General features: G+C 44.4%; 1 protein-coding gene across 3 annotated transcripts; it reads left to right on the forward strand.

The window, feature by feature from the left end:
* Nucleotides 1–491: 491 nt before the first annotated feature.
* CMTR1 (cap methyltransferase 1) lies at nucleotides 492–26932 on the forward strand. Of its 3 annotated transcripts, none has more exons than XM_075748996.1 (24): nucleotides 492–678; nucleotides 2388–2522; nucleotides 5840–5982; nucleotides 7961–8119; nucleotides 9497–9589; nucleotides 10316–10387; nucleotides 11055–11149; nucleotides 11254–11326; nucleotides 11531–11729; nucleotides 14221–14339; nucleotides 14591–14687; nucleotides 15930–16062; nucleotides 16620–16799; nucleotides 17203–17259; nucleotides 17978–18035; nucleotides 18640–18708; nucleotides 18864–18995; nucleotides 19500–19622; nucleotides 20329–20420; nucleotides 21050–21118; nucleotides 22578–22625; nucleotides 23192–23304; nucleotides 23846–23954; nucleotides 25759–26932. In XM_075748996.1, exons 2-24 carry the CDS (start codon nucleotides 2393–2395, stop codon nucleotides 25889–25891), a joined length of 2496 nt encoding a protein of 831 aa, XP_075605111.1. In that variant the 5' UTR covers nucleotides 492–678; nucleotides 2388–2392; the 3' UTR covers nucleotides 25892–26932. The 3 variants fall into 3 exon arrangements, with proteins under 3 accessions (XP_075605111.1, XP_075605112.1, XP_010297745.1); XM_075748997.1 differs by lacking the exon at nucleotides 492–678 and adding an exon at nucleotides 1218–1285; XM_010299443.2 differs by lacking the exon at nucleotides 492–678 and having other exon boundaries at nucleotides 2369–2522.
* Nucleotides 26933–27146: the final 214 nt, after the last annotated feature.

Genomic DNA, 27146 nt, shown 5'->3' on the forward strand with positions numbered 1-27146 from the left:
CGCAGGGCCCTGCTGCCTGCAGTCACCGCTGAGGTGGGGTGCTGTCAGCTAGGTCTCCTTCAGAAGCACGAAAAAAGCTGGTTTTCTTAGAAAGTGCCATTTTTTTTAATGCAGCGGCTGAATTATTTGTGCGTTAACACACTTTATAGACTTCTGATATACAATATGTTTACAAAATATATCTATATAACACATATAATTTAAATATATTTTCATCCCTATGCACCCTTACCTCACCTCTGTCGGGACGGACTGAGCGAGCTGGGCCCTGGCCGTGGTCCGTGTCCCGCCCCGCTCGCAGCGGAGCGGAGCGGCCCAGGCCCGGCGGCCGCCATGCCGCTGCGCCGCCGGCGTTGCTTAGCGACCCGAGGGGGCCTTGCGGAGGGGGCGCCGGGACCACTTCCGGGTTGAGGCTGCCCGCGGCGCGCCTGCGGGAACGGGCCCCTCGGTGCCGGCGCGGGCGGTGCGTCACTGCCACGCGCCGGCGGGCTGGGGAGGACCCGCGGGAGGGGGAGGGGGCGGGGCGGGGGCGGCGACGGCGGCGGCTCCGAGCGCGGAAACGAAACCGCCGGTAGCGGCGCAGGAGGGGGACCGCGTCTCCCCTCGGGAGACGGTGCCGGCCCGAGTAACCCGCCTGCCCCCGCTCCGCTTCCTTCTCCTCCTCCTCCTTCTTCTTCCGTGAGTGCCGCCCGGTCCGCCAAAGCCGTGTCCGCGGGCTCCGGTCCCGGCGCGCGTGTGCGGGTCAGCGCGGGGCGCGGCCGCCGGCAGCTCCCGAGAGCTCCCTGCCGCCTGCCCTCGCTTGCGGGGGGCCCGCGGCTCGGCCCGCTGCCCGCCGCCGCTTTGCGTGGCCTCTCCTACCGGGCGCGGGGGGGGGGGGGGTGAGGGGGGCTGCGGGGCCTCGGGGCGGCCGGTGCGACGTGAGCGAGAGGCTGGCTGAGGAGCGGCCCGCAGGCTGCCGTGTCAAACCGGGAAAAGCCGTGCCCGTAAAGCAGCGGCGGCGGGGGGGGCGGTCGGAGGGGCCCCCGCCGTCCCTTGCCGGTGGCGGGGTTGTGCTGCAGGGGGAGCTTCCCCTCACGGCTGCCGAGGGCCGGGGGTCCCTGAACTGGCAGTTGATCTGGCGTAGTGTGAAGTGCAGCGGGAAGGCAGGAGCGCTGAGGGGAGCTGCCGTTAGGAGCGTGGGGACCGCGAGAGGAAGCGAGCAGCGGTGACCCCAGAGTGGTTAGCCCGGTAAGAGGCTCTCCGAGAAGAAATGGAAAATTGCTCTCGGTCGGTTGGAGATAACCAAGTAAGGGGGAAAAAAAAAAAAAACCAAAACCCCACCAAACAAAACCCCAAACACCCCCTTAAATTGCACAAGAGCAAATAAATATGAGTGGGCTGTAAATGAACTTCTGGTGGAAGCAAAAAGATGTTTTAGCCATAGCGCAGTGTGAAGTCATGGGGTGATTTTGCAGTCAGAGTCGTGGGGAGGAATAAAGGAATTGGTTTTAAGCTGCCCCGTATGTGTTTGTGGAAATAAGTTTGATAACAGAGGCTTAGAATCAATGACCTGGGGCATCTTTTTCTAGCTCAGCATTCTTATCTAGAATAATAAACACTAATAGGTTTTTATTGCTTTTTATCAATAACAGGGAGGTTTAGCTAGTGTTCTAAGCATCTATGCCTTTTAATTTTCACCTGCTTTCCTGTTTCTTGGTTCTTGTCCTCAGGAGGCCTTCCCAGCTGGTTTCTATTAACTCTGCCTTACGTGTTAGTCCTTCTTCTGGGTTTATGCAATGTTTATCAGCCAGAGCCAGAAGTTTGATATCTTGCCGGTGATTTCTGGTGAAGAACACAAACACCCCCCCAACTTGAGCACACGTATTTAATAAAGTTCTCCTACGGAAGTCATGTGGGAAAGCTCTTCTATTAATTAACATTTGCAGAAGAGAGGCCAGAGGTGTTATGAGTCTCTTGTGAGAAATTGGTTCCACTTGCATGTTCACCATTAGGTTGATCTTATTTCCTCATTTGTGATGTGTTTGGATAAAATGAGCCCTTGATTCAGTAGTAGTAACCGACTGTCATATATTTAAGTTATTTAAGTGCTGACATCTGGGTTGTCTTCATCTATTACTAGCATTAATGGTAAATAGGTTGTAGAAATTATTTGAAATTCAAGTCATTGGTAATACGGAAGCTTCTGCATAGATTTCGTGTTTGTTTAGTTAGACTAGCTGTTAAAAGAGTTAGATTCAAAAGAAGCCGATACTTTTTCCTCAGCTTAAGTTGAGAAGCATAATACAGAACAGTCCATAAAATTATCCATGCTGCTGCACCTTACTCTTCAGCGTGCAGGAGAAAATCAATTTGCTTAATGTTTACCAAGTGTGATCATCTTCTTTCAGCAAAAATGAAGAGAAGGACAGAACCTGAATTTAGCAGCCCCCAAAAGAAGCAGAAGAAGAGGATAGAAGACTTGGGATTAACCCTCAGTTCTACTTCAGATGACGAAACTCAATTTAGTAATCATACTACTCAGGGTAAGGTTGGAAATAATATGCTGCTGCGGGGAATCTAAATAATAACTAGGAATTGAACCCCTGTCTCTTAAATCCTAATTGATAGCCTGAATCTCAAGGGCATACTCTCTCTTTAGGTGAAAACCTACATTATTTCTGTTCACAAACTTGGATTGGTGTGAATTTTTTTTAGCTTTTTTAAAATCTCATGTAAACCGTTTGGTCTGGGAATTGTATGAATTCAGACCCAGAAAATAGAACTTGAGGTAGATGACGAGTGCATGATCCAAAGCTGTAAAGATTCTTGTAATAAATGAGCAGCGTTAATCTTTTCAGTCTCAGTAGTTATTTCTGTTTTGGAAACTTCCAGTAGCGAGGAGTTGTGGGTGTTGTGCTGTAAAGAAACATCATAATCCATCATTGTTTAAAAAATGAAAAAATCAGTAATTTTACCACACTTTTACAGATGAGAGAAATTGAGATGAATACAAAGGGTGGGTTGGTAGGGACTCCTACAATGCAGCATCGTCTCTTTTCTGGTTCAGTGTTATTTTGGGGGGGGAGGGGGGAATTGCGAGACCTCACAGGTGTTTGGCTTCAGAAAGAAAAACTGTTTCAGAATTAACGAGATTAGTTGCCTACTTTTTCTCAAGTCCGAGTGTGCCTTCTCACCTGTAGCTTGAGGTATACCAAAGATGAGGCGAGTGCCCGACACAATTGGTATTGCTGCTGCGGGGCACTTTGAACTCACCCAGGGCAGTACTTCAGGTTGCCTCACAGTCACGTGTGCTGCTTCTGAGTCTTGGGATTTCCCGTGGTCGTAAAGTGTTGGTGAAAAAGGGCCTGAACAGATAAAGAAGCCTTCATCTTGTGAAAATGGAAGGGGGTGTATATGGAAGATGGGTGGGCCAGTTTGGGAGTAGCTGTAGTGACAGGGTGCGGTGTGCGTACTGGTCTGGCAAGGCTGGTGGTGAGTGAGGAGGTTGGAGGTACGGGGGGGTGAGAGCTGGGGTAGGGAATGCTGTGTGCGCTCAGGGCTGGGCTAACAAATTCAAACCAACATTTTTTAGATTTTTCCCCTCCCTTTTGATCATTGAGTTCATATATGGGTCAAAATAGGCTGTAAATCTTTATGTTTAAGGAACAAGTTGATACACTTCAAGGACTACATTTTGGATAGGGTTAATTGTTCAGTAGTCTGTTACATCCATTGTGGTTTCCAGTGAAAGAAAGAAGGTTGGGGGAGAAGTGATTTGAGATCTGATCTCAGCTGAGCATGGCCTAGCAAATGTTAAAAGCAAGAAGAGTTGTGAAGGGACTTTGAGATTTATGTAGAGGGTATTGTGTTTGAGGCACATTATGAGCCTCTGGAAAATAAGACACAGCTCAAAAGCAGGCAGCAAAGTTAATTAAAGCTGTGTATTGGAGAAGCAGAAAGCAGTAACTAACCCTGAAGCAAAATCCACTGTGGTCCTGTTCACATCGAAGAACTTTGTGAAGGGAAGAGAAACGTAGCTTGTGTAACAGATGTTTGGAAATCAAGATGGGTATATAATATTGCAAACACAAGTTAAATTGTAGCCTTGCTTGGCTCAAGCTGGAAGCCTCAAAGGTTGATACTGTAAAACCCTAGCATAGTAGTTATGTGGGGAAACAAGTCCTGAATCTTAAAATGTAATGGTTCAGCAACAAGGATTGAGCACACATTGAAATATGCCATAGTCATATGTTTCACTGTGGTGTCTTTCATTTTCACTTCACTTTCTCGTAATGGCCTTTCTCTGCTGATTCTCTAGTTGTTTCCTGTTCACTGATGCTCAGTTTTCATAACAGGAAAATACAGAGATCTGAGTTGGGAGAGAAATAATCTGTGTTTTTCCTTAAATCAGAAAAATGTAAGAGAAGTTCAGTCCTTCTTTCTAGGTAATTATAATGTATCTTTTTAAACACTTATATGGAGTTAAATAATTCCTTTTTAAGTGCTAAACAGAAAAAGATTAACTCTGCTAACAACAACTTTCTGCGTTATCTCAGGGCAACTTATGTAGTTCAACTTCTCCTAGTTGTACGAAGTAGCACAGAATGGTTTGTAGCACTCGGTGAACAAGGGAGGCTCAAGAGGCAGAGGTCCAATGAAGAGCATGGCTGTGCTTGCTGTGGGTTGCTGCTCCAGCACTCTGTACGGCCTGCCCTGTAGCATTAACTTCAGTCACCACATGACTGACATGGTGCTAGGCAAATTTTAGGAAGGAAATTTGTGCCATTGCTCGGTGGGTCGTAGGGTCTCTGTTGCTACTCACCTGGTGCAGAGCAGGCAGTGGGACAAATGATGCGACTACCACGATTCCTGCCCAGATCCCAGTTACGTCCAGCCCAGAGCAAGCAGGTTTGGGCGTCTTGCAACTGTAGAGCAGCAGCGAGGACCATACAGCTCGTACAGGCCTAGATTCTTCCCAGGTAGGTCCCAGGGTAGAACTGAGCATAGGCAGAGCTTCATTCTTTGGTGCCCGTGAAGGCTCTGCCGCATCAGTTTCAGGTGACAAAAGTTTATTTTTTATAGTGGTACTTATTACTGTGATTGGACCATTCACTTGATTAACTTCTTCCTCAAACCTTTGTGTCTGTCAGGGTATTTTTAAACTAGATTGATGTCTTCTAACGTTATCTTTCACCTGGGTTTGTATGCGTCAGTAAAGTCTAGAGGTGAAAAACTGTCTCATCTGCTGTAGTGAACTTGTGGATCCTCGCTACTGAGGTGGGTAGTGGAATCAAAGTGAAGTTTAATATGGGGATTAAGGGATCTATCTCTCTTCTTTCTGCAGTGTTGGCCGTTTTGTAGATGCCTGTGTACTTGATGTGGATTTTTGGTTGAGTTAGGGGTGTGTTTACACCTGTGGTTAGGTAGGAAACTGAGGAAAATCCAGTATGTTTTATCAAGGTGTTATTCTTGGGAGAGAATCTCTGTGGATTTTCTTGGCTCCTCAGGTTCATTGCAAAGGTTGGGCACACCACAGTGTACTATCATGGTCATGCTGTGGCCTGTTCTGCTGCCTTAATAGTGTTTGCCCGGCCCAATTGCCGGAATCCATTGGCTCAGAGAGGTTGTGTGTGTCCCTGAGACAAAGGGGCAGACGACCAGCTGTTGGTTCCGCAGGGTGTTTTATATTACACTTGCATGCTTCCTGTAGCACATTTGAGATACTGAAGTGTCCTCTCTATGTGTGTTGAGAGGATTTAATGAGTCACACTGTAGTTGTTCATGTGATTACTGAGATGTGTTTCTTTCATTTTCTTTTTATTTTCGTACTCACTTTTCTCACTTTTTTGTTTGTTTTCAGAGTCTTCCAGTAGCAGCAGTGGGTCTGACAGTGAGAATGATGAAAAAAGACCAGTCTTCAGCAATGAGTTCAAACAAGACTCTCTTGTGGAGGGTACTTCATCTCGCTACTCAATGTATAACAGTGTCTCCCAAAAGCTCATGGTAGGTCAAAACAGTTTTGGACCTTGTAGAATTATTACCTTAATTATTGAAGTATTTCTTTTGCTTTCAAGTAGTGCCATTCTGCTTTATGTAAGGCTGGAAATTTGTTGGAAAGGCAGGGAGTTGTGAATGGTAGCAACTGTGAAGGTGATTGCCAACCCCTTGATTGCACAGTGTTAGTGTGGGGAAGAAAGTACTTCTAGGAAGTTCTAAGAAAATTATTGACTCTTTCATGGTAGTCCCAAATTCGGCAACTTGTTCCTGTGTTTAAAGGCAATAGTAGAAGAGGAGTCTCTTTCGGTGCATGCTGTTACACTTAATTCCTTATGCTAACTTTGTCACTGTGGTATCACAAGTATCTCATCCTGAGAGAATTTCTATTCTTGATAACAGAGAAACAAAAATGTTATTTCCAAGGGCAGCAGAGAAGATGAGATGTATACTTGTCTATTACTTGGAATGTGACAGGAAGTTTCGGCTCAATGGGAGACTGAATTTGGGTCTCCTTTTGTTCTGTGCTGCTCACAGGAGCGCAGGGGTCAGCAATCTTGCCATGGTGTAGGCCAGCTTGTACCTGCCTTTGCCAAGTTACAAGTTCAGTCTAATATGCCGGAAGCTGGGAAGTGCTGGCTGCTCCTAGGAGTGGGAACAGGGAGATACTGCCTCTCAAGGAGGTGGAACACTGCTGACCGGCAGGACCATACCTCTGTGTGAAAAGAGAATTTTCAGCTCTTGCTGAATCAAAACTCAATAGGATCCAGAGGCTGAGAGCTGCTGATTTTGTGCCTCTGTAGGTAAATCCTGTTGCTGATCATTCAGAATCTGTCCACGTGCGTTTTTTGGCAGTGGGCTGCAGTTTGCTGATTCTAGCACAAGACTCTCTTTTACCTGGGGAGTTCTCTCCTGAGCCAATTGGAATGTGTGCTTTCAGTTGCCACAATACAGGAAGGAGCTTTTACTACTGAATTTGCGAGGCTTTTGTTTGTAAGGCCTCATAAATTTGAATATAAAGATTGATGTGGTATCAAGTCTGGTTGAATGATTTGGTAGCATAAGGTAAGTAAAAGGAAAATAATCCTTGATTACTAGACGTTCAAAATTCTGTCCTCAGAAAACCAGTGTATAACAGGCTTGATGTCTGTCGTATTTGGTGTACATATTTCAAGGTCTGATTCAGAGACAGGTAGCAAAGGGAAAACACTGCCTACCTTTGTATAAAACCTGTCAGATGTTCTTGTGTTGTTTCTCATACAGATTGGTAATAAATGATGTTTTTGTTGCTTCTCACGGGAAGGAGTATATGGATAATATTCATTCAAAGTGAAACTTAATCCTTAAGTCTTTTATTTACTTATTGTCTTGTAGTTGCGTACTGGAGGGAGTGAAGTTGACTGCACTCATGCTTTTTGTTGTTCTCTTGTTGCTAAAATTTATGAAAAGAAAAGCCTGAAAAACTATCAGTTAATGAATATATTTCTTTTAACCTAAGAGATGGGAACGTGTTTTAGAAGCAGTGTGTCTGGCATTCCTCCTCTGAGTTTTAGGTGAAGTTTTAACTGTTTCTTGAAATGTATGTGGGTGCATGTTCATAACAAAGAATATCATCACAACATGATTTTTTTTCCTGTGCCAGCATCTTTTGTTTTATGAACCATTCGTGCTTACTGAACACTGTGATGAATGGCTCCAGGCTCCTCACTGTTTCTCCCTCTGAGCAGCCTGTTCCCACATTACTGAACCTTCTATAATGTGCTGTCGTCTAAAACATCATTCTTCAGATCTCGGGTTTTTTGTGTCCTGCCTCAGTGAAGTGAACTCAGCATTAAGTCCTGAAAGCCACAACTGAGATTAAAAATGCTCAATGCCCTCAAGTCACTTCAGGGAGATGTGCCATTTTCCCTGCCAGTCTTTGACCCCAGTAGTAGCAGGTAAACTCAAGTCCGCTTGCCTCAGTGTGCTCCCTTTGCTTTCTTTATAGGCCAAGATGGGCTTCCGAGAAGGAGAAGGTCTGGGAAAATATGGCCAAGGCAGGAAAGATATTGTTGAGGCCTCCAATCAGAAGGGTAGGAGAGGCTTTGGGCTGACCCTCAAAGGATTTGATGGGGAGCTCAATATTGATTGGCAGGATGAGCCAGAGGTAAGTACTTCTTGTTTCGAATCCCTTTTCTGTTGCTGTGTTCAGGATTTGCCCTCTGGAAATGATGTTTAGTGTTGTCTGATACAACTGCCTACCAATAAGTGGCTCTGCTGGGTAGACCCAGGCCTTATTTTGTCCCAGAACAGCATGGCAAAACTTGTTTTCTGTCACACGTATTAATGTTCTGGCATAAAATTAGTTTCAGATGAATTGTGGTCTGTAGGATTTGTTTCCGAGTTTGCAGTAGTGAATGTGATTGAAAATTTTTATCAAGCTCTTTTGAGTTTACCATTTTTATTTTGTGTATAAGTTTTCATGCATGTATAGTTGATTTTTTTAAAAAAATGTTTTCTGGGTGTGTTCAATAGTCCCAAATAAAATGCTTAGATGTTCTATTCTTGTGTCTTGTCAAGCTCTTCAGCAGAGAAGAACATTGGGAAACAGAAATAGATGTTTTCAGGAAAGTAAAGCCCAGTTTTGATATCATTTGGTGCAAAATAGCTGCTGTATGTTTGTATTTAAAAAGAAACCAAACCACAATACTGAATCCTAGGGATCTGGCAGCTGGAGAGTAAGACAGAAGGTCCCAGCCCTTGTTAGTCAAGGGCAACAATACTTGTCAAGTCATGTATGGTGCACCTTATAGTACTTTGCTCTCCATTCTTTGAATTATTTTCAACAGTTGAAAAGAATATCGGAGGTTATTCCTTGAAAGCCAGGATTTTAAAACCTGTTCTGTAGGCTCATTGGTTGAGGTCTCATTTTCCAGTGTGTTTCTGTAGCTCACAGCAGATAAGTGTAATGTCCGATTAACCCCTGTGGATGATAATAATGATATAATAAATATAAGAAGGTTAGTAGATCTCAGCAACCTCTCTTTGTGGGGGAGTAGCATCACTTTGATCTTAACTGCTAAAACAATTCCTTCCCAGGATTATAAAAATTGTTTGAAGCCTGAATTAAGTTGTGGAATGAGGGAGCGTTTCAGAAAGAACTGGGAGAAAGAATGTGTAAAGCACCATCAGGAAGCATGGGGTTTTTTTTGGCAACTGTCTCTTGCACTGTCTCTAAACTGTACCTTGAGAGTACTAGGCTTTTGTTCTGTCTTGATTATTTATCCGACTGTAATGAGAGGAAAGTGGTGTGGGTTTTTTGTGGTGGAGGCTTTTTTGATTTTTATTTTGGTTATTTTTTTTTTAAATTAAGTCCAAACAAATAAGATATTTTTAGATTAGGAGGAAAAAAATCTCTATGGTTGGCCCCAAAATAACATAACCCCTTATGCTAGGATTGGGAGGCAAAATTTTGTGGAGCAATTAATTGTTATGTTTTGCTAACAAAAATGTCTTTGGCTCTTCCCATTCCTTGTGTTTGCAGCCCAGTGCTTATGAGGAGGTGGACTGGTGCCTTGAGTGCACCACAGAAATTCCTGACGCCCAGGAGCTGAAGGAGTGGATGACTGTGGGGAAGGTAATTTTTTAGATCTCAGTACTTACCAGCCTAAAATGATGCAGGATTACTCAGCCTGAAACAATTGCCTTGTCAAAGAGTTGTAGAATTACCTAGGCTGGAGGGAACCTGTGGAGATTGCTAGTGTAGCTTCCTGCTTAAAGCAGGTCCAACTAGATCAGGTTGCTCAAAGCCTTGTTCGGTTGTGTTTCGAGTATCTCCAAGGATGGAAATTTCACAGCCTGTTTGGGCATCTGTTTCAGTGTTTGATAACCCGGTTGGCAAAAGAAAATTTTCATATGGCTAGTTGGCATTTTTTTGTGTTGCAGCTTGTGTCCATTGCTTCTTGTCCTATTGCTGCCCATCTCTAAGAGTCTAGATCAATTTTCTCTATTTCCTGCCATTAGATACTTGCAGACAGCAATAGGATCTCCCTTCCTCCGTTGTGAACAAACTGTTCTCTCAGTCTCTCCTCGTACACCAGGTGCTTCTGCACCCTCATCATCTTGTTGGCCCTTTTGCTGGACTTGCTCCAGTATGTCTGTCTTGTACTGGGGCTGAACTGGATGCAGTATTCCACATGTGGTCTCAAGATGCTTAACAGAGGAGAATAATTCCTCAGCCTGCTGGCTACAGTTTTGCTTAGTGTGTGGTTGACAGCCTTCATTCATTACTGGTACATGTCGCATTCTGAAATGACTGATACCATGTTTGCTAATTGTTACCTGTGTTATCATCCCGTTCCAGAGGAAGATGGTGATAGAAGATGAAACAGAGTTCTGTAGTGAAGAACTTTTACGTAATGTCCTGCAGTGCAAGGTGAGTCCCCCTCTTTAGAGAGGAACTGCAGTTTTGGGGAAGCGAGTGACATAATTGAAGAGGATTGAGTAGTTTACTTAGGTGATTGGCAAGAGCTCAGAACATCCTTTTTCACCTCTGTGCCACTGGTATGACCTAGCATCCTGGTTGCTACTGGTTGTTCAGCTACCTGTTCTGCACCTCAGCCTTCAAAGAGATGAATGAAAACAGTCTCCCTTTCTTAGTCCAGCTGAAAGGCTGAAGACTTGAATAAGCTAAGGAAATAAGCTCCCTTTCTTTTCTTGTGTGCTCCATCTTCCCTCCTAGATTTTATCATGCCCTTGTAAGTTGCAGTAGAGTGTGAGTGTGTATCTGCGTGAGCGAAATACCTTAGGCTGGGACTGCTTTTGAGGTGGCTAACCATGTTACCAGGCTCTGGAGCTATCAGTACAGAATTTTTCAGCGTCACTAAATTTTCTTAAGAACTGGGGTGGCTTAGAAGAAGAGTGAATGTCATTATGTGACAGGAAAACATGTATTGGTGAACCAAACTGCACAGAATTTGCTGTCTAAAGCGAGAGAAGCATGAGGATGGGAAATGATCATGCCTCAAGCCTGTGTCAGATCCTGCCTCAATGTTTCTCAAGCCTGTGTCAGGTCCAGCTCAAATTTGTTTCTGTTTGTGCAGAGTGTATTTGATGAGCTGGATGGAGAAGAGATGCGTCGAGCCCGAACGAGGTCTAACCCCTATGAGATGATCCGTGGAGTTTTCTTCCTGAACAGGTTTGCAGAACTTCTGCTAGTGTAGCTCCTTTCCCACTGATGTCCACTTTCAGCCTTGGGAGCCAAGGTTGAAACTTAATAGGTCCCTATTTATGTGTTTACAGGGCTGCAATGAAGATGGCAAATATGGACCATGTCTTTGACTACATGTTTACAAACCCTAAGGACTTCCATGGGGTGAGGGCCTCTATTTAACTTTCAAACAGCAGTGCTTTCTCAGAGAATGGAGAAGGTGGGGAGAAAGGAGAATCCTTGGGACACTAGCTGGGAAAACAAGTGCTTGAAAGAGACTTCTCTGAGTAGTGCAGTTCGCGGTGTATCTGGTTTGACTGATGGGAGCTGTTACTGGGTCAGTAGAATTCCCTCAGTTTCCTCTTGCAGAGGCCTTTGATAAAGGAGCGAGATGCAGAGCTGCTCTACTTTGCTGATGTGTGTGCTGGTCCTGGAGGCTTCTCTGAGTACGTCTTGTGGAGGCGGAAGTGGCATGCGAAAGGATTTGGCATGACCTTGAAAGGACCAAATGATTTTAAACTAGAGGACTTCTATTCTGCTTCCAGTGAGCTCTTTGAGCCTTATTATGGTATGTAGTGCATGTGTGAGTGTTACCTGATGTTTTTGCTTATGCTGCAGCTTCTGTATCAGGAGCGGAGCTGGTATTGATACCAGCATGGGGATCTGAGAGAAGGCTGTTTACAGGGAACCGTTTTGCAAGGTAGAAGGGGGGGGTGTCATCTGAGGGAAAGGTTTGAGATTGGTGAGCTTTCATATCAAGTCACATTACTCCATTTATTTCCTGTTTGCCCTCAGAATGTGTGTTGCATTGTAATAGTTAATACTTGAGTGCTTTGCTTAGCTAAAAATTGTAGCTTGCTTTAAGATTACTTGACAATATTTTTCCCATTTCACTGATGTCAGCATGAAACACAGTGTGGTGACATCATAGAATCATAGAATGGTTTGGGTTGGAAGGGACCTCAAAGATCATCTAGTTCCAACCCCCCTGCCGCAGGCAGGGACACCCACCACCAGACCAGGTTGCCCAAAGCCCCATCCAACCTGGCCTTGAACACTTCCAGGGAGGGGGCATCCACAACTCCTCTGGGCAACCTGTTCCAGTGCCTCACCACCCTCACAGTGAAGAATTTCTTCCTCATATCTAAATCTACCCTCCTACAGCTTAAGGCCATTACCCCTTGTCCTATCACTCCATGCCCTTGTAAACAGTCCCTCTCCAGCTTTCCTGTAGGCCCCCTTTAGGTACTGAAAGGCTGCTAGAAGGTTTCCCAGAGCCTTCTCTTCTACAGGCTCAACAACCCCAACTCTCTCAACCTGTCCTCGTAGGATTGCCCAAAGATCTGTTAACAGAGGCAGAGATAAAAACCTTACTTGCCTGACTGGCAGTATGCTTCTATATCAGACCTCCCTAGCTCTACTTCGGTAATTGATAGTGGGCTCTTAGTAAAGATAAATAAAACAGATTTGGGCTAGAGGCTGTGTCTGAATCACTGTGACTAAATGAGGCTCTTAATCCAAAGAGGTTTAAGCTAACATGTTTTACCTTGCTTTGAGACAGACTAAGCAGGTGTACACAGGCAATTGCTGCATCTTACCTCATGGATGGTAACTTGTTAAGCTTACTGATATGTTTGAGCCCTATCTCCATAGTCTCTAGGTAAAGGAAGGGAAATACAAAGATTTGCAAATACAAAAATACAAGTATTCCTGCTTATTTCAGACTGTATAAAGAAAACTCGAGTGTGACTCTCTTGTAGAGGAGAAGGTTTGCTTTTCCATTGTTGTACTTTTTTTTTTCCCCCCTCCACCACTCTAACTCATTGACTGCCACTTTTGACACTTGACCATGAACTCTTAAAGAATGGTTATCACTTCAGGATTAGATCTGTTAAAGAGAAGGTTCATGGCAAGGGCAGCAAGGCTGATAAACACATTGTTCTAACGGTTGCAGCATTTGGATCTTCATAACTCACTGCAAACTGGTGTTCTTATGGAGAGGAGGAGATACCTGGAGAAATGAATAGCCCAATGACTTTGATGCATTTTCTTGATCCTTTTCTGTCTGTCACACTATAAAGTCTAGTGAGATGTATACAAACTCTCTTCCAGTGATGGGAAGGAAGTAGATTGCCGTGATATTTGTGTTGTGAGAACTGGTAACAAATTCTAGTGTCACTTCACGTACCGACAGGATGATTGATGAGGAATTTAGTTATCAAAGCGCTATCATGCATCCTGATTTCTGCTGCTTTCTAGTCCTCTGGTTCAGTTAATAGAAGCTGTAGTTGTAGAAGATTTATAGGGACTAATACCAAATAGAAGTCCAGGCTTCTTCAAACTCAGAATTGGTGAGCTCTAGAATACACCTTAGATTAGCTTTCTAAAACACCAAGCTGGGGGACAATGTACCTCTCTTTAAAAAGAGCCATATGGGAAAACTCTATGAATATTCACACACAAACCCTATTTCCCTTTCCCTACTCGCTTTATAAATTTGTTTGCAGGGTCTTTTGGGGGTTGCTTTTTTAAACTCCAGATTACATTGTGTTTGGAAATAGAGTATTGTGTTTCTTTGGAATGATGCACTGACATCTTAGTAGAAAGTTGCCAGTGCACAATGTAAATAATTTTGCATTGCCTTTAAAAACATATTATTAACAGGTGAGCTGTGCAGTGAGATTGAGCCTTGTGTTTTTAGTAGGTTCAGCTATGTGTCATTCCTACTTGGATGAGAATATTTTGTCATGTAGTCAGCTCTCATCTCAGAGGAGGGCAGTGAGTGATTTGTCTTTTGCTGAGCCTAATGTACAACTTGTCATTTGAGCATGGTTATTATACGGCTTTGTTTAGCCCTGATCGCACAATCTGAATAATTTTCCTAAATTAACAAGTGTCTTCGGTGGTGAACAAGGGAATGTGTTAATGCTTATTTGCCTGTCCAATGTCTGTGTAATTTCTTGCTAAATGTTGATTGAATACAATAGATCACCTGCACATACTGATCTTTTTTCTGTACTGGCAAACATGTTAGTAATTGTCTCCTCTTTCCCCCTCAGGTGAGGGAGGGATTGATGGAGATGGAGACATCACTCGCCCAGAGAACATTACTGCTTTCCGGAATTTTGTTTTGGACAATACTGATCACAAGGGAGTGCATTTCTTAATGGCTGATGGGGTTGGTCCATTTCTTTTTCTTCCTGCACTAATGACCAAAACTGATACCTCAGTGTGCATATAATAGGATATTTGACATGTGTCCATAGTTACAATGTGAAATTCTTCAAAGCTTGCCATTAAAATTCCTGGTGGCAGTGTTTTTTATCTTAGAAACAGAAATTATCATGATTCCATGATTTAGCTATACAAAATCCTTTGCTAGACCAACAGATTTGTGGATATACTAATCATACACTATGTGCTTTGCAGGGTTTCTCAGTGGAGGGTCAGGAGAATCTGCAAGAAATCCTAAGCAAACAGCTCATGCTTTGCCAGTTCCTTACGGCACTGTCCATTGTCCGGACAGGTATGTTTTATCCATTAATCTTCTTCCTCCTTCTCTAAGGTGTGGGTGGCATTGTGGAAGGATGCTGTACAATTTTTTGTTAACGTGCCACAAAGTCTGTTCTGCAGCGAAGCTAAGTTGCACAGAATTGAGTGTGTACACATACATCCCGAGATGGTTGTTGTAAAGCTAAGAGAACTGGGGCAAAAAAATAAGATTATCTATGTCTGTTTTGCTTTTAATTAAAAGCATGAGGTAAAATGCATTAGTTTAAAGCTCTTGCAATGTGTTATGTAGCTGTCTTGGGCTAAAGTCACTAGTGTGATAACTAGACAGTATATCTGAGTTTTATAGCACTAGCTGGACCAACCGCTTCCTGAATGTTCTAGCAGGCTGGTTGGAACAGAGTGGTATTTGTCCAGTTCATCCTTCTCCTCTAACTTGTGGCTTTTCTCCTTTAAATCTGCCATCTCTGCAATCAGAACAAGATGACATCTCACATTGTCTTAGCTGTACCTCATTGTTGCCAAATGATGGACATTACAGCTCTATCTGGTTTTGATGGCTCCTCTCTTCTGCTGAGTTTAGTTAGCATTTGGCACTGATGCAAAAGAAAAAATGTTCATTATGTTGTCATTTATCTTGTGCCCTATATTTAGAAGTACCTGAGGCAGTGATCTACTTAGCAGTAGTCTCAAATGTGATATGGTAAAAGGAGCAACCTTCTTTAAGTCTTTCTTTAAGTCTGGGTAGATAATAGCTCTGTAAGACTGACTGGTTTTTGCCTGGGGAAAGTGGGAATCTTGTTTGAAAGCAAGGGCCGACATAGATTCTCTTCTTTCTAGATGGCGAGCTATTCTGTTTAGGTAACATCTGTTAGTTTTATCATCCAGCCTGAGGTTTCTTGTTGCAGGTATTGGAGCTCCTCTTCTGTCGAGACTGTTGCATAGCATGCTGCCATGCCATAGGGCACAGTTTGGGCCTGGAAGGGGAGGATGGGGGGTGGGTAGAAGGTTTTGCTCGTGAGACAGCGTGCATACTTATTCCATCCTGGGCAGGGAAGTGCTTTTTTCTTTGCAGAGATATGGGGAAGATGGTTCATGGACCCCCACTGGCCCACTTCATGCATGTGTTTTAAATGCTGTTTAATTGTACAAAAACAGTCTTACAAGTTCTGCAGAAATGAAAGTTATTGAGGTGCCGGTATCTCCTTGTTTCCTTATAATCTGCTGGTATTGATGTCCTTCCTCTCTTATTTTCTAGGAGGACATTTTGTCTGCAAAACCTTTGACCTGTTTACTCCTTTCAGTGTGGGACTTGTTTATCTGCTGTATTGCTGCTTTGAGCGAGTGTGCATCTTTAAACCTGTGACAAGCCGCCCTGCTAACTCAGAGAGGTGAGATTCTTGTGCATGAGGCATGACTTCTAAAGAAACCCTGTCCTCTAACTACAGTGATGGATGGATTTGGGTAAGTCTAGTGGAAGCTCTGACCTGCCTCAATTGGCAGCTGTCTTGGAGAAGGAAACATTTTAGATGCTTAACAAATTATGATGTTTGACAAGGTAAAGAAGATAATTGCCAAATTACCCATCTGAGGAGAAAGCAGTGGAACTGACTATGTCACAAATTCTGTTTTGGATGAAACAACTATGGTTCCAATGAAGCTGGAGCATGTTATGTGTGTTGTCATTGTACCTGTCAAGTTTAGCACAATTGATTTACTATTTGAGGGAGATCTGTGTATTTTTTTCAATAGGGTTGAGTTTCCCAATCTTTCCAGAGAGTAGAAAATGTATAATGACTTTGTGATAGGTGAGATTGTGCCTTCCTAGGGATACCCCAGAGGAAAGAATTTCTGGAACTTGGGAAACTGTCCTGATAATGGAGTGTGGCAGGAAAGTTGGCTGCATGGAAGATCTGAACCCACATGATCTCTCTGCCTTGCTCTGCAGGTATGTGATATGCAAAGGATTAAAGCTAGGGATTGATGACGTGCGGGACTATCTCTTCATGGTGAACATCAGACTCAACCAGCTGCGCAACTCTGATGTGGATGTGAATCTTGTCGTCCCATTGAACGTGATCAAAGGCGACCAGGATTTCTACGATTACATTGTCCAGTCCAATGAAAAGTGAGTGCCCATACGCAATGGGGCTGCTGGCTGTAGGCAGGTTAGCCAACATGGCTTTCAGTTGTAGCTTCTTGCACTTGTGGAGGTACTTGATGCTGCTACACTGCTCTGCTTTTGTTCCCTGAGGGGCTAGCAGAGCAGAGGGACCCTGTGCAGAGAGAAATGCTGTATAGTATTAGTGACTGTTTGGCCTCCAAATACTGTGTAGAAAGTAAAGGAGGCTACTGCGTAGTTCTTCTCAGTGGTCTTCCTGTCACTTTGAATCATGTTGGCAATGATCCATCACTGCTCTGAGGATCACACTGGCTTCCTCCTGTTGTCCTGGTACTCTTCCTTGTTTTGAACAGTAGAACAATCTTGGTGATTAGCTTGCTCCCTGACTGAAACTTGTCCTCTCTTCCAGCCACTGCAAAGTTCAGATAAAGGCACTAGCCAAAATTCGTGCCTTTGTTCAAGACACGTGAGTATATTCCTCTGGCTTTTGGTGAGGATTGAATTAACCTGCTATAAACGAATTGCTTTGCCCTTCTTTAATGTGTTCTTGATTTGAACTGGTACTTAGCTTGACCTTTGGAGCCAGAAAAGTGCATAGTGCGTTTAGATAGCTCAGTTTCTGTCTCTGCCTGAGTTATTTGCAGAAACATATGGGTGGCTTGAGGAGTCCTGAAAATTGATGGTCTATTACCCTTGTTGAGAAGGCTTCCATGCATTGTATGATTTCAGATTCTTCTTAGCAGGAATGTAAGCAGAAAAGTAACTCACAGCTGGTATGTTCAATTCTACAGTAACTGTGTAAGTCTTCATTTTCTGGGGGCAATTAAAAGCACCTACAATTACCTAAATCTTGTGACGTGAATTTCTTGCGTAAAACTAAAGCCGTTGCAGTGTATAGCTGTGTCCCTGGCATGACTTTTCAGGTGCCATTCGGAGATAATACGTAATAGAAAATTGAGTGAGTCTGGTAGCCAGGATCTATCTAAGAGTTAACGCTAACGTTGACACTGTTTTTTGTGTGGCCTTCAGCAGATTTTCTTTGCTATTTGTAACCTGTTGAGGAATTGTGCATGTTTTTCATTCTCAAGCCAGACACTGAAAGATGCAAGTTTTATAGAGCTGGGATATGTAATGCTGCAAGAGCAAGGAGGTTTCACTATCCTAAGTCTGCTGTCTTTCTCTAGGACACTGATTGAACCACGGCAGGCTGAAATCCGAAAGGAGTGTCTCCAGCTATGGGGGGTAAGTGAGCTGCCAAGCAGGGAGGTCGTGAACGTGTCCTTGCTGTGGTGAAACAAGAATGGAGCTGCAGTACAGATAGGACTTTCTAGACAGAGATTTAATACATTGTCTTGTGGGAAAGTCAGAGACCATTTCAAGCTGTTTATGTAGGCAAACAGGATGTTTCTGATTCTTTGTGTGTGGCTTAACTGAGCAGGCTTCTTTGCTGAGTTCCCAAGCAGCAGAGCTCTCTAAAAGGTCTTGTTTTATGAGTCTGTAGTTTCTTCCCTGAGCTTTTGACTGCAGTGGGGCCATAGATAGGGCAATTGGTTTCACAGGATAATTGTGTCTTCGATGAAACAGTATTTCATCGAAACACACATGAAATCAAAGATTTAGCCTGAAACTTTCTGAAGTTTCCTGTTTCCTGTGAGATGTGGTATGCCTATGTTAAATTTGCAAAACACATGCGACCTTTTATTTGCCGGGTGATCTTCAGCAACTGGAATCCCAAGAGCAGGAGTTCCAGGGGGCAGGATGGTTCTGTCATGTATTGAAACCAGAAAGGTTCTTATGAACGTGCCAAAGAATAACACTTATTATCAATCATTTGGATTTGTTTTAGATTCCTGATCAGGCTCGTGTTGCTCCTTCATCTTCAGATCCCAAGTCCAAGTTCTTTGAGCTGATCCAGGTGAGGCCTTACTCAGAAGCTTGTTTGAATCCTTTTCCTGTAGGGATTAAGAGATGAAGAAGCTACTCCTTGATTATCCTTTTACGTAGAAGTTGCAGTTACCTACTTGTTGATGTATTGTGTCTAATTTGCCTTGTCCATATGTTGCTCTATAGGGCACGGACATCGACACCTTCAGTTACAAACCCACTCCTCTGAATTCCAGTACCCTGGAGAAAATTCGCCAAGTGTTAGATTACCGGTGTATGGTGTCTGGAAGTGAGCAGAAGTTCCTCTTGGGGCTCGGGGTAAGTGCTGAGAACAGTCCGGGAGTTTTGCTGGTTCGTTTCAATGCTACTGTTCTGCCTTGCAGTTTCATCCCACCCTTTCCTGTCCTTAAAGACTAGAGAGGATCCCCATCAGCAGTCCCTGAGACTGCTGCTTACTTTATGTATGTTTTTCCTGACTTCACTGCTTTTCACACTAATTAACCCTCTTTTTGTAGTCGCAGCTTACACAGACACCTGTACTCTTGCTAGTGTCTCTAATTATCTTCACTGTCCTTTTAAAGGTGTTCTATTTCTAGTTCTTTGTGCAGGTTTGAAAAGTCACTGTCAGATGAGAACTCGTGTTTTTGTTCCTTTGCTGTAGAGATTAAGGTTCTTCCTTAAAACTTCTGACAAAGAAATTGCCTGTGACAGCCTAGGACAAAAAGATTCTCTGAGGGCTGCTCTGCAGTTAGTCAGAGGTCTCTCCTCCACCCCTGCCCTCATGAAACTTTGGCTGAATCTGACTCTGCCTTCTACACACAGAAATCCCAGATCTACACCTGGGATGGTCGCCAGTCAGATCGCTGGACAAAACTGGATTTGAAAACTGAGCTGCCACGAGATACTCTTCTCTCAGTGGAGATTGTTCATGAGCTGAAAGGAGAGGTAGGAGGCTGTTCTCTCCCTTACCTAGTGGCTACAAATGAACAGTTTTGCCTATTCTCTGTAAGATACTGCAGAATAAATGTTCCATCTGTGCCAGGTTCAACTTTTTTTGTATGTGATCTTTAGAAAAACTATTTTGGATTAAGTTCCTCTTTTTTTTCTGTCCAGTGCTAGAGGTACGAGCTTTTAATATTATTTTGAAAACACTTTCGATCTGACATGCTACTGTTGTCCTACGTGCAACAGCTGATGGTGTTGCCAACATGACTTAATGTGTTCTGTGGCTCTTTGGGTACATAACTGCTCAGCAGTGATTGCAGGCCTTGGGGAAAAGATTCTCATGGTATATATTCACAATGTATTGTTGCCTGGGAGTTTGTTTGCTCTCTGGCACCTGAGATGAGGATGCTGTAGTGCACTGGGCTTTGTGCTGTGATACCTGATAAGGCACAGAGTGCTGGTGATGGCAGCTGCAGTCCTGCCTTCTCTCCCTCCCCTGAGACAGAACTGTGTAGCTGAGATACACCGGTTCTTGGAGGATGGCACGTTACTGTACAATGGACAGCAGGGAATTTGTGTGCTTTTAATATCTGGAAACGTGCTTTCTTGCTAGAAGAGAATGATAGCCTTTCAAAAAAAAAAAGGCTATAAATCAAAGCTGAAATAACAACAGCTGATTAGTAAGTCTCTGTATTGCCCTCCCTAGGGGAAAGCCCAGCGAAAAATCAGTGCCATCCACATCCTTGATGTCTTGGTGCTGAATGGCAATGATGTTCGAAAACAGCATTTCAACCAGAGGTATGTAGGATCTGGAGAAGCTTCTTTCTTGTACGTGAGTAGGAGTGACTGGGAAGCAGTGTTCATGCTCAGAGCAGAATGCTTGGGCACAGGGAGACAAGTGCATTCAGCTGAAACTGCTATAAAGGTGGACTGTGAATGAACCCACTCCGAAGTGCACATAGCCTTTTCCAGCTGTACCTTCTCAGTGTATGTGGGCAGGCCTAGCTCCTTCCTTAGGCTGAGATGAGCCAGGCACAGTCTGGGTAAACTGAGCACCTTGGGAATATGAATGACCCTAGCTGATAACTGCCTGAGGGAGAAGGAACCAGCCCCTCTGTTCCCTTCCTCAGGGACATGATGTCTCTACTAGTCCTACTTTCCTCCTGATACATCAGTGTATTCAGCAGCATCTGGGCTTGTAGGGGAAGCTATGGAGGCCTGTTCCTAATGGATAATAGCCACTATCACTGGGCACTGAACTGGCAGGGCAGAGTGAAAAAAGTCTTTGCTCAGTGCCCATTTGGCTAGCAGTGGAGGCAGTCTGCATGTACTGATGTGTCTAATCAGTTACTCTGCTGAAACTGTTACCTACCTGCTGTGCCAAAGATCTTGATAAATTGCTGGTTTCTCCTTCCATTTTCATTCAGGATTCAGCTGGCGGAGAAGTTTGTCAAAGCTGTTTCTAAACCTAGCCGGCCAGATATGAACCCCATCCGGTGAGTGACGGCTCCTTCCCTCAGCCTGGTGTGCTTTGGTTTCAGTGTGTTGGAGGATGAAGATAAGGAGCTGAAGGAGAGTTAAATTTCAAGCTGAAATTTGTAGCTCTGTTACATTCAATGGAAAGAGACTACAAGGCCTTTAAATATCTAAGATAAAGGTTGATAGTGGAGAAGTTGTGTCCTCCTTTCACATATCAGACAGTCATGTTTTCATCACGGGTGGATTGGCTGGTGCTGATTTCAAATATGTGCTATAGTAAGTCTAGCACCCAGTTAGTTTAATGATTGCAAAGACTTCTATGTCCTTGTCCGCCCTGAAGGGTCAGCAGTGGTACAGAGATGCTGACTGTTAGTAGATAAATGAAGTGCTGACCAGGGTTTACAATCTCCAAATGGTTAGCCTGAGGAGAAGGCTTTAGTTACAATCCCAAGAAAGTTCCTGACAAAGGGCTTCAGCTTTGGTTGTCTCCTGACCTTCCATTTAATTAATTCTGCTACAGTGGAGTGTAAGCGCAGCGTTGTGCTGGGTATCAGATAGGTATTATGGACAAAACAGCTTCTGTTTCAGAAGCTAGAAGTGCCATGATATTGTGAAAGCAGCTGGAGGAAGGGAAAGAGGATGTTCTTCTTTAGTGGCTTAATGAAACACAGTGAGTGGGATCTCGGTTAAATTCAAGACAGTTGCAATAACTGGAGGAGCTCAAAACGTTGGAGAGGGTTGAAGGTGAAGTGAGAAGGAGAGCTGTAGAAATGGATTGTAGAGGGGTCCTTTGCTACTCTTGTGAGAAGGTGTTCAAATGGTGCTCTTTGGAGCCTGATGCACATAGCAGTGTGTGGGAAATGGCTGGTTGGGGTGTCAGATCAGAGGCAAGGTTTCTGAAACTTTCCGACTTGTCTTTCTGTGTCTCAGAACAACAAAAACAAAAGCAGTTTGACATAATGATGACTCCAAATCATCTGTACTGATTTTTTAAAAAAAAAAACAAACCAAAGCTGTTTTTACCTCAGGGTAACTAACGAGTTTGTGGTGTCCCTGAGGAGGATAACTGTGAAGATCAGACAGTTTAGTTTTACTGGGAGGCCAGCATGCTGAGGCCAGAACTTGCCTTGGGCTGACCTCGGTGAATTTACCTTGTGGGAACACAAAAGCACACAACTTCTGTTGTTCTTCCTTTTCTGTATACTCAGCCTGAGGTAAAAATGTACAGCTTCCTTAGCAGCGAGGACATTTGTTTGCTGCTTACAGCAACCCAGCCATAAGCATCCAGGTCTCAAGTTTTCTCAAGCCAGGAGCAGTAAGGCACTGGAGCATAAGCCTGAGGAGAAGGCTGAACCTCAGTCATGCCTGACCACCTCCTGCTGTACAAAATGAACTGTTTGGCTGCTCCCTGTAGCTAGGACAGAAAAAAAAGACAATTTAATTTTTTTAATCACATTTTTGTTGTTTTTTCCCCAGAGTGAAGGAAGTATACAGATTGGAGGAAATGGAGAAGATTTTTGTGAGGTAAGTGACCAGCACAAATGAAAGACTTCAGGGCCCATTGAGGTTATCAGCCACCAATGCACAGGAATGGGAGAGATGTGCTGATCTATGCTTGAGGAGTCCTGGAGAAAGAGCTGTTAGAGGTCGTGCAGCTGGTGGCTGCTGTTTCTGCTGACTCAGAGCATCATCCTGCTGAATTCTAATGCCATAGATGTGGCCAATGCACTTTACAAGAGTAGGAGTAGCAGCAGTGCTTGAGTTTGTGTGCAGAAGTGTCAATGGCTTGAAAGATTAAGAGTTCATACCTAAAATGGGAACCCTGTTTGGATCATTAAGTGTGGTAGATCATCACAGATCCTTCATTGTAACACTTGATTAGCTACTTGATCTTGCCAGCTCTGGCTGGTTTCGCTAGCCACGTTGGGGATGCAAGGGACTGAATTCTCCAGGATGTGATGATTTTGCCCTGTCATGTGTGGTGCTGTCAGTTTTCCCTGTGACACTCTGAATAGGTGGCATGTTGTGCACAAGAGGATGGTAAAGGAAGAAACAGGGAATCTCTATCACTGCCTTCTCTCAACATTTAGGTTGGAGATGAAAATCATCAAGAGTTCAGGGGGAGTACCCCGGCTGTCCTACACTGGCCGAGATGACCGGCACTTTGTGCCCACAGGACTCTACATCGTACGGACTGTGAATGGTAGGATGAGTCCCTGCTTTTATGTAACTTCTCTTTGTGTCTTTAAGTAAAAAGTATTGACCAGGCTTGCTCCTGTTGTCACCTGGTAAAAAATTAATGGGAGTATTCCAATGGCTAGAGATTGTTTGCTTGTAATGAGGGTAGCTTGGATTTGGATAAGGTTTAGGGTATTTATATGATAGGTTTTTCTGTTGCAGGTTGACTAGCTATTGTGTGGGTAATTCCATTTATTTATATGACTGATGACTTTCTTTTTCAATGATAATTTTTCATCAAGAAGGTATTTTCCAGAATAATAATACATGGAAATATCCTATTTGGAATGTCAACTTTTAAATGCAGGGAGAAGGGAATCTTCTCAGTGAATAAAGAACAGCTTGGGAATCAAGTCACCTTGGGGGAGGGAAGGAAAAAGGAGTAAGAGAAGGATCACAATTGTTCTTGCAGATTCCTCCTCCCTGCTTGCATTGTATGTGTATTTATACTGTGCTTTTTCTTTCCCCCCTCCTTTCCATTTTCTGATCCCTGTGATTCTTACAAGATCCTTGGACAATGGCATACAGCAAAAATTCCAAGAGGAAATTCTTCTTCAACAAAATGACCAAGAAAGCGACATATGACCTCCCTTCTGAATCCATTGCACCCTTTCAGTGAGTACAAGTCGGAGCTAAGGCTATGGAAGGATAGCTGTGTGCAAGTTTGTGTGTCTCTGTGTGTGTCTGGGTATTTGGAAGGGAGTTCATGCGTGCTGTGCCATGGTTCTTATAGTCGTTTGCAGTGCAAACACAGCTTGGTCACCAGCAGGGTGTGCTGCAGAAGCTGGCACCTTCTCAGATTTTGAGGAAACTGCTGATCTGGATTCATGGATTTTGAAATTAATTGCTATGAATCATGGAATAACACACATCTCACAACTTTGTTCCCCTGTCTGCAGCTGGTACAAGTTACTGAACCTCCCTGCACACTGGGAAATGGAAATTGAGCCCAGCAACTGTAATTTGCTGTATCTCTGTATTTTAAGATGCTTGGTTGGAAGTTGCTAATGTAAAAGTAAACCCCAGTTCATTTAGCTCAGACTCTGGAATAAGCTGTAGGTAGCTGAGAGCTGTTTAAAGAGTGAGAGAGAAAAGCAGCAGCTCCTTGGGAAAGGGTGGAGTGACTTGTCATTGGGCAGCCATTAACACTGTGGCTGCTGAAGCCCAGCTGTATCTATCGAGTACTCGGCTAAGGCCACATCTTAAGTACAGCAAATCCTGAGTCTGTGTGACACCTCAAGGCTCACGGGTGGAGATGTTCTGCACACAGATGTTCTCAGGTAGTCTCAAGAGATGCCCTTCACCACTACTACCCAGGACTGTGCCTCTGAATGAGAGCTTGATATGAAATAGGGCTCTTGATTTTTCTCACTTCGACTCTCCTTACCTACTTTACAGCAGTGTTCTTAAGAATCCTTAAGCTTTCTTTAACCAGCTGAATGGAAGAACAGGCTAAAAAGCAGAGGCACACGGTGCTTTTTTCCTCCATGTGTCAGGATGGAGTTAGTTCTGCCTATGTACTGAGAAGCAGGCCAGCATGAACCTGCACAAATGGCTGAGGAGGTGGAGTAAGCGCTTGTGTGGGACTCCAGAAGGGATGTGTTGTGTTGTGGCTAGTGAGTACTAATGCATCTATAATTAGCCATTGACATGTGCTCTTGTCACTGTGCTAGTACTGCTTTGTTAGAACAGGAGCACTAAATAAGCTATGAATATTAAGTGTCAGTAATTCTACAAAACTAAAGGCTGCTGTGTTGGCAGTAATTAGCAGCTCTGTTTTCATTATGGCTGGGACTGTGTTGATGCAGCGAGGGAGGGCTGTGCTTGATGGACAGAGTGAGAGATGGCATTGTAGGACCAAAACTCTCGGCAGCCAAGTGGAGCTTGGTTATTTCATGGGAGAGGAAAGAGGGGATGATCCTAGCCGCTTTTGTGCAGTGTGAAGTGCTGTTCATTTGCAAAGCTCTGTAGGACAGCTATTACCGATTGTAGTAGGTTTGTGGTGAGTGATTAGATTGCTGCTTGCTGTTGCTGGCAGACTTTCTAAATTCTTCATTACGGCCTTTCCATTGCCTGCAATGACAGTTTCAGCCTCTCAAAAACTTGGGGGAAGGTAGGTTTTCCCTAATGACCTGTCTCTTTCCAGTGAACACTGAACTGAATCTTGAGTGAAGATAGAATTAACAAGTTTGTTTCCATGGAAATCTCTTAGGCTTGGAAGTTGCTGTACCTTAAGGGCTGTGGAGTTTGCAAGGTGAATGAACGCACTGGCCTCTTTCTAAGGCAGTCCTCAGATACAATACCTCTGCGTGGCTCCCGTTGCAAGCAGCTGGCTCTGTGGTGTGCTTTGTGGCTAGGATGACAGTGTTTTCTTTCCCCTCCCCTGCCAAACTAATCTTGCTCTCCTCTCTGCCCACAGCATTTGCCATTACAGCCGCCTCTTCTGGGAGTGGGGGGAAGGTGTCAAAGTGCACGACTCTCAGAAAAGGCAAGATCCAGAGAAGCTATCAAAGGAGCACGTCCTGTCTTTCATCCAAGCGCACTACCCCTAACCCTGCTCATGGGGGGGGGGACGGGACGGGGCTGAGCCCAGCTTGGATTCTTCAGGGACTGATGGGACTGGGGAGGCTCCACAACTTCTGTCCTGGTCTTCTCCAGAGCCGATCTCCTGGAGGTGATCCAACCGGGGGGGGGTATGCAGAAGGCACAGGACAAGGCTCTACCCTGGCACTGTATATAAGAGTACGGCCCAGGTAATGTCTGCTGCCAGAGTACCCGTGGTGACTCCTGGAGCCAAGGCCTGTAACACCCTTTTGTCCTGACCTTCTGCATGTACGAGGCCAAGGGGCTGGCAGCTTGCTTTGCTCCTGTTCAAACATTCAGCAAGGTTTGTGGAGCTCCGTGTGTGCCAGAACTCTCCAGGCTTGTGCTTTCCTGGCTGTGTGGGAAGGAGCAGAGATGTCTTGGTGGCAGAGCTGGGCAACAGCATGTTGAAGCAGCCCTGCATCGTTCCTGGCAGCTGTCTCTGGCCTTGTCAAAGGCCTACACTACCCAGTGGAGGGTGTTAACTCATTAGGAAATGCTAGCTTTGGGGCGCAAGTATGTATTCTTGTCGGGGTCTCCAGCACTTCTGCTTATCAAGGCACTTGGCTGGGCACTGACAGATCCTGTGTGATGGTATCCTGTTGGACAAAGGCCGGCACAGGTGATGAGTAGAGTTGCTGGCACAGATTTGGTGTGCTCCGTGCCAGGGATTTCTTAGACTTCTTGAAGCTGCTGTGACAGGGATTTCCCCTCTCCATGTAAGTGACTGATCCTCAGCCAGCAGCCTGGGGTTAATTTGTAAACGTGTGTATGCCTCATGGTACTTCTGAGACCAAGTTGCTTTCACTCTTGGTACTCAACACTATTACCCAAATCTTCAGGGAGGAAAGTGGATGTGGGAGAGAAGACACAGGAAGGTTGGGATGCTGGAGATCTTCGGAGGAAATCATGGGAACATCTGACTTAGTTAAAAAAAAAACCCAAACAAAAAAAACCCCAAAACCCAGGGCTTTAGTGAAAAGAGATCTCGACTTTGACTATATTAGTTATCAGAAGAAATCCTGTCCCAACTATGCCCACTGGAAAGGTTACCAGACTTTCCTTTCAAATGCCAGAGGGCTTTGAAACCCTCCGTGTCTCATTTGGCCCTGGAGCCGCATCTGGGGCGAAGGCACAAAGCTGTGAATCTCAGCATGGTATTTGTGTGTCAACAGACTTCTCCATGCACTTCTGTGCTGGGCTCAAAGTTGTCTTCTGTCGCAT

Source organism: Balearica regulorum, chromosome 3, assembly GCF_011004875.1.
Source record: "Balearica regulorum gibbericeps isolate bBalReg1 chromosome 3, bBalReg1.pri, whole genome shotgun sequence".
In the NCBI taxonomy this organism is placed as follows: Eukaryota; Metazoa; Chordata; class Aves; order Gruiformes; family Gruidae; genus Balearica; species Balearica regulorum.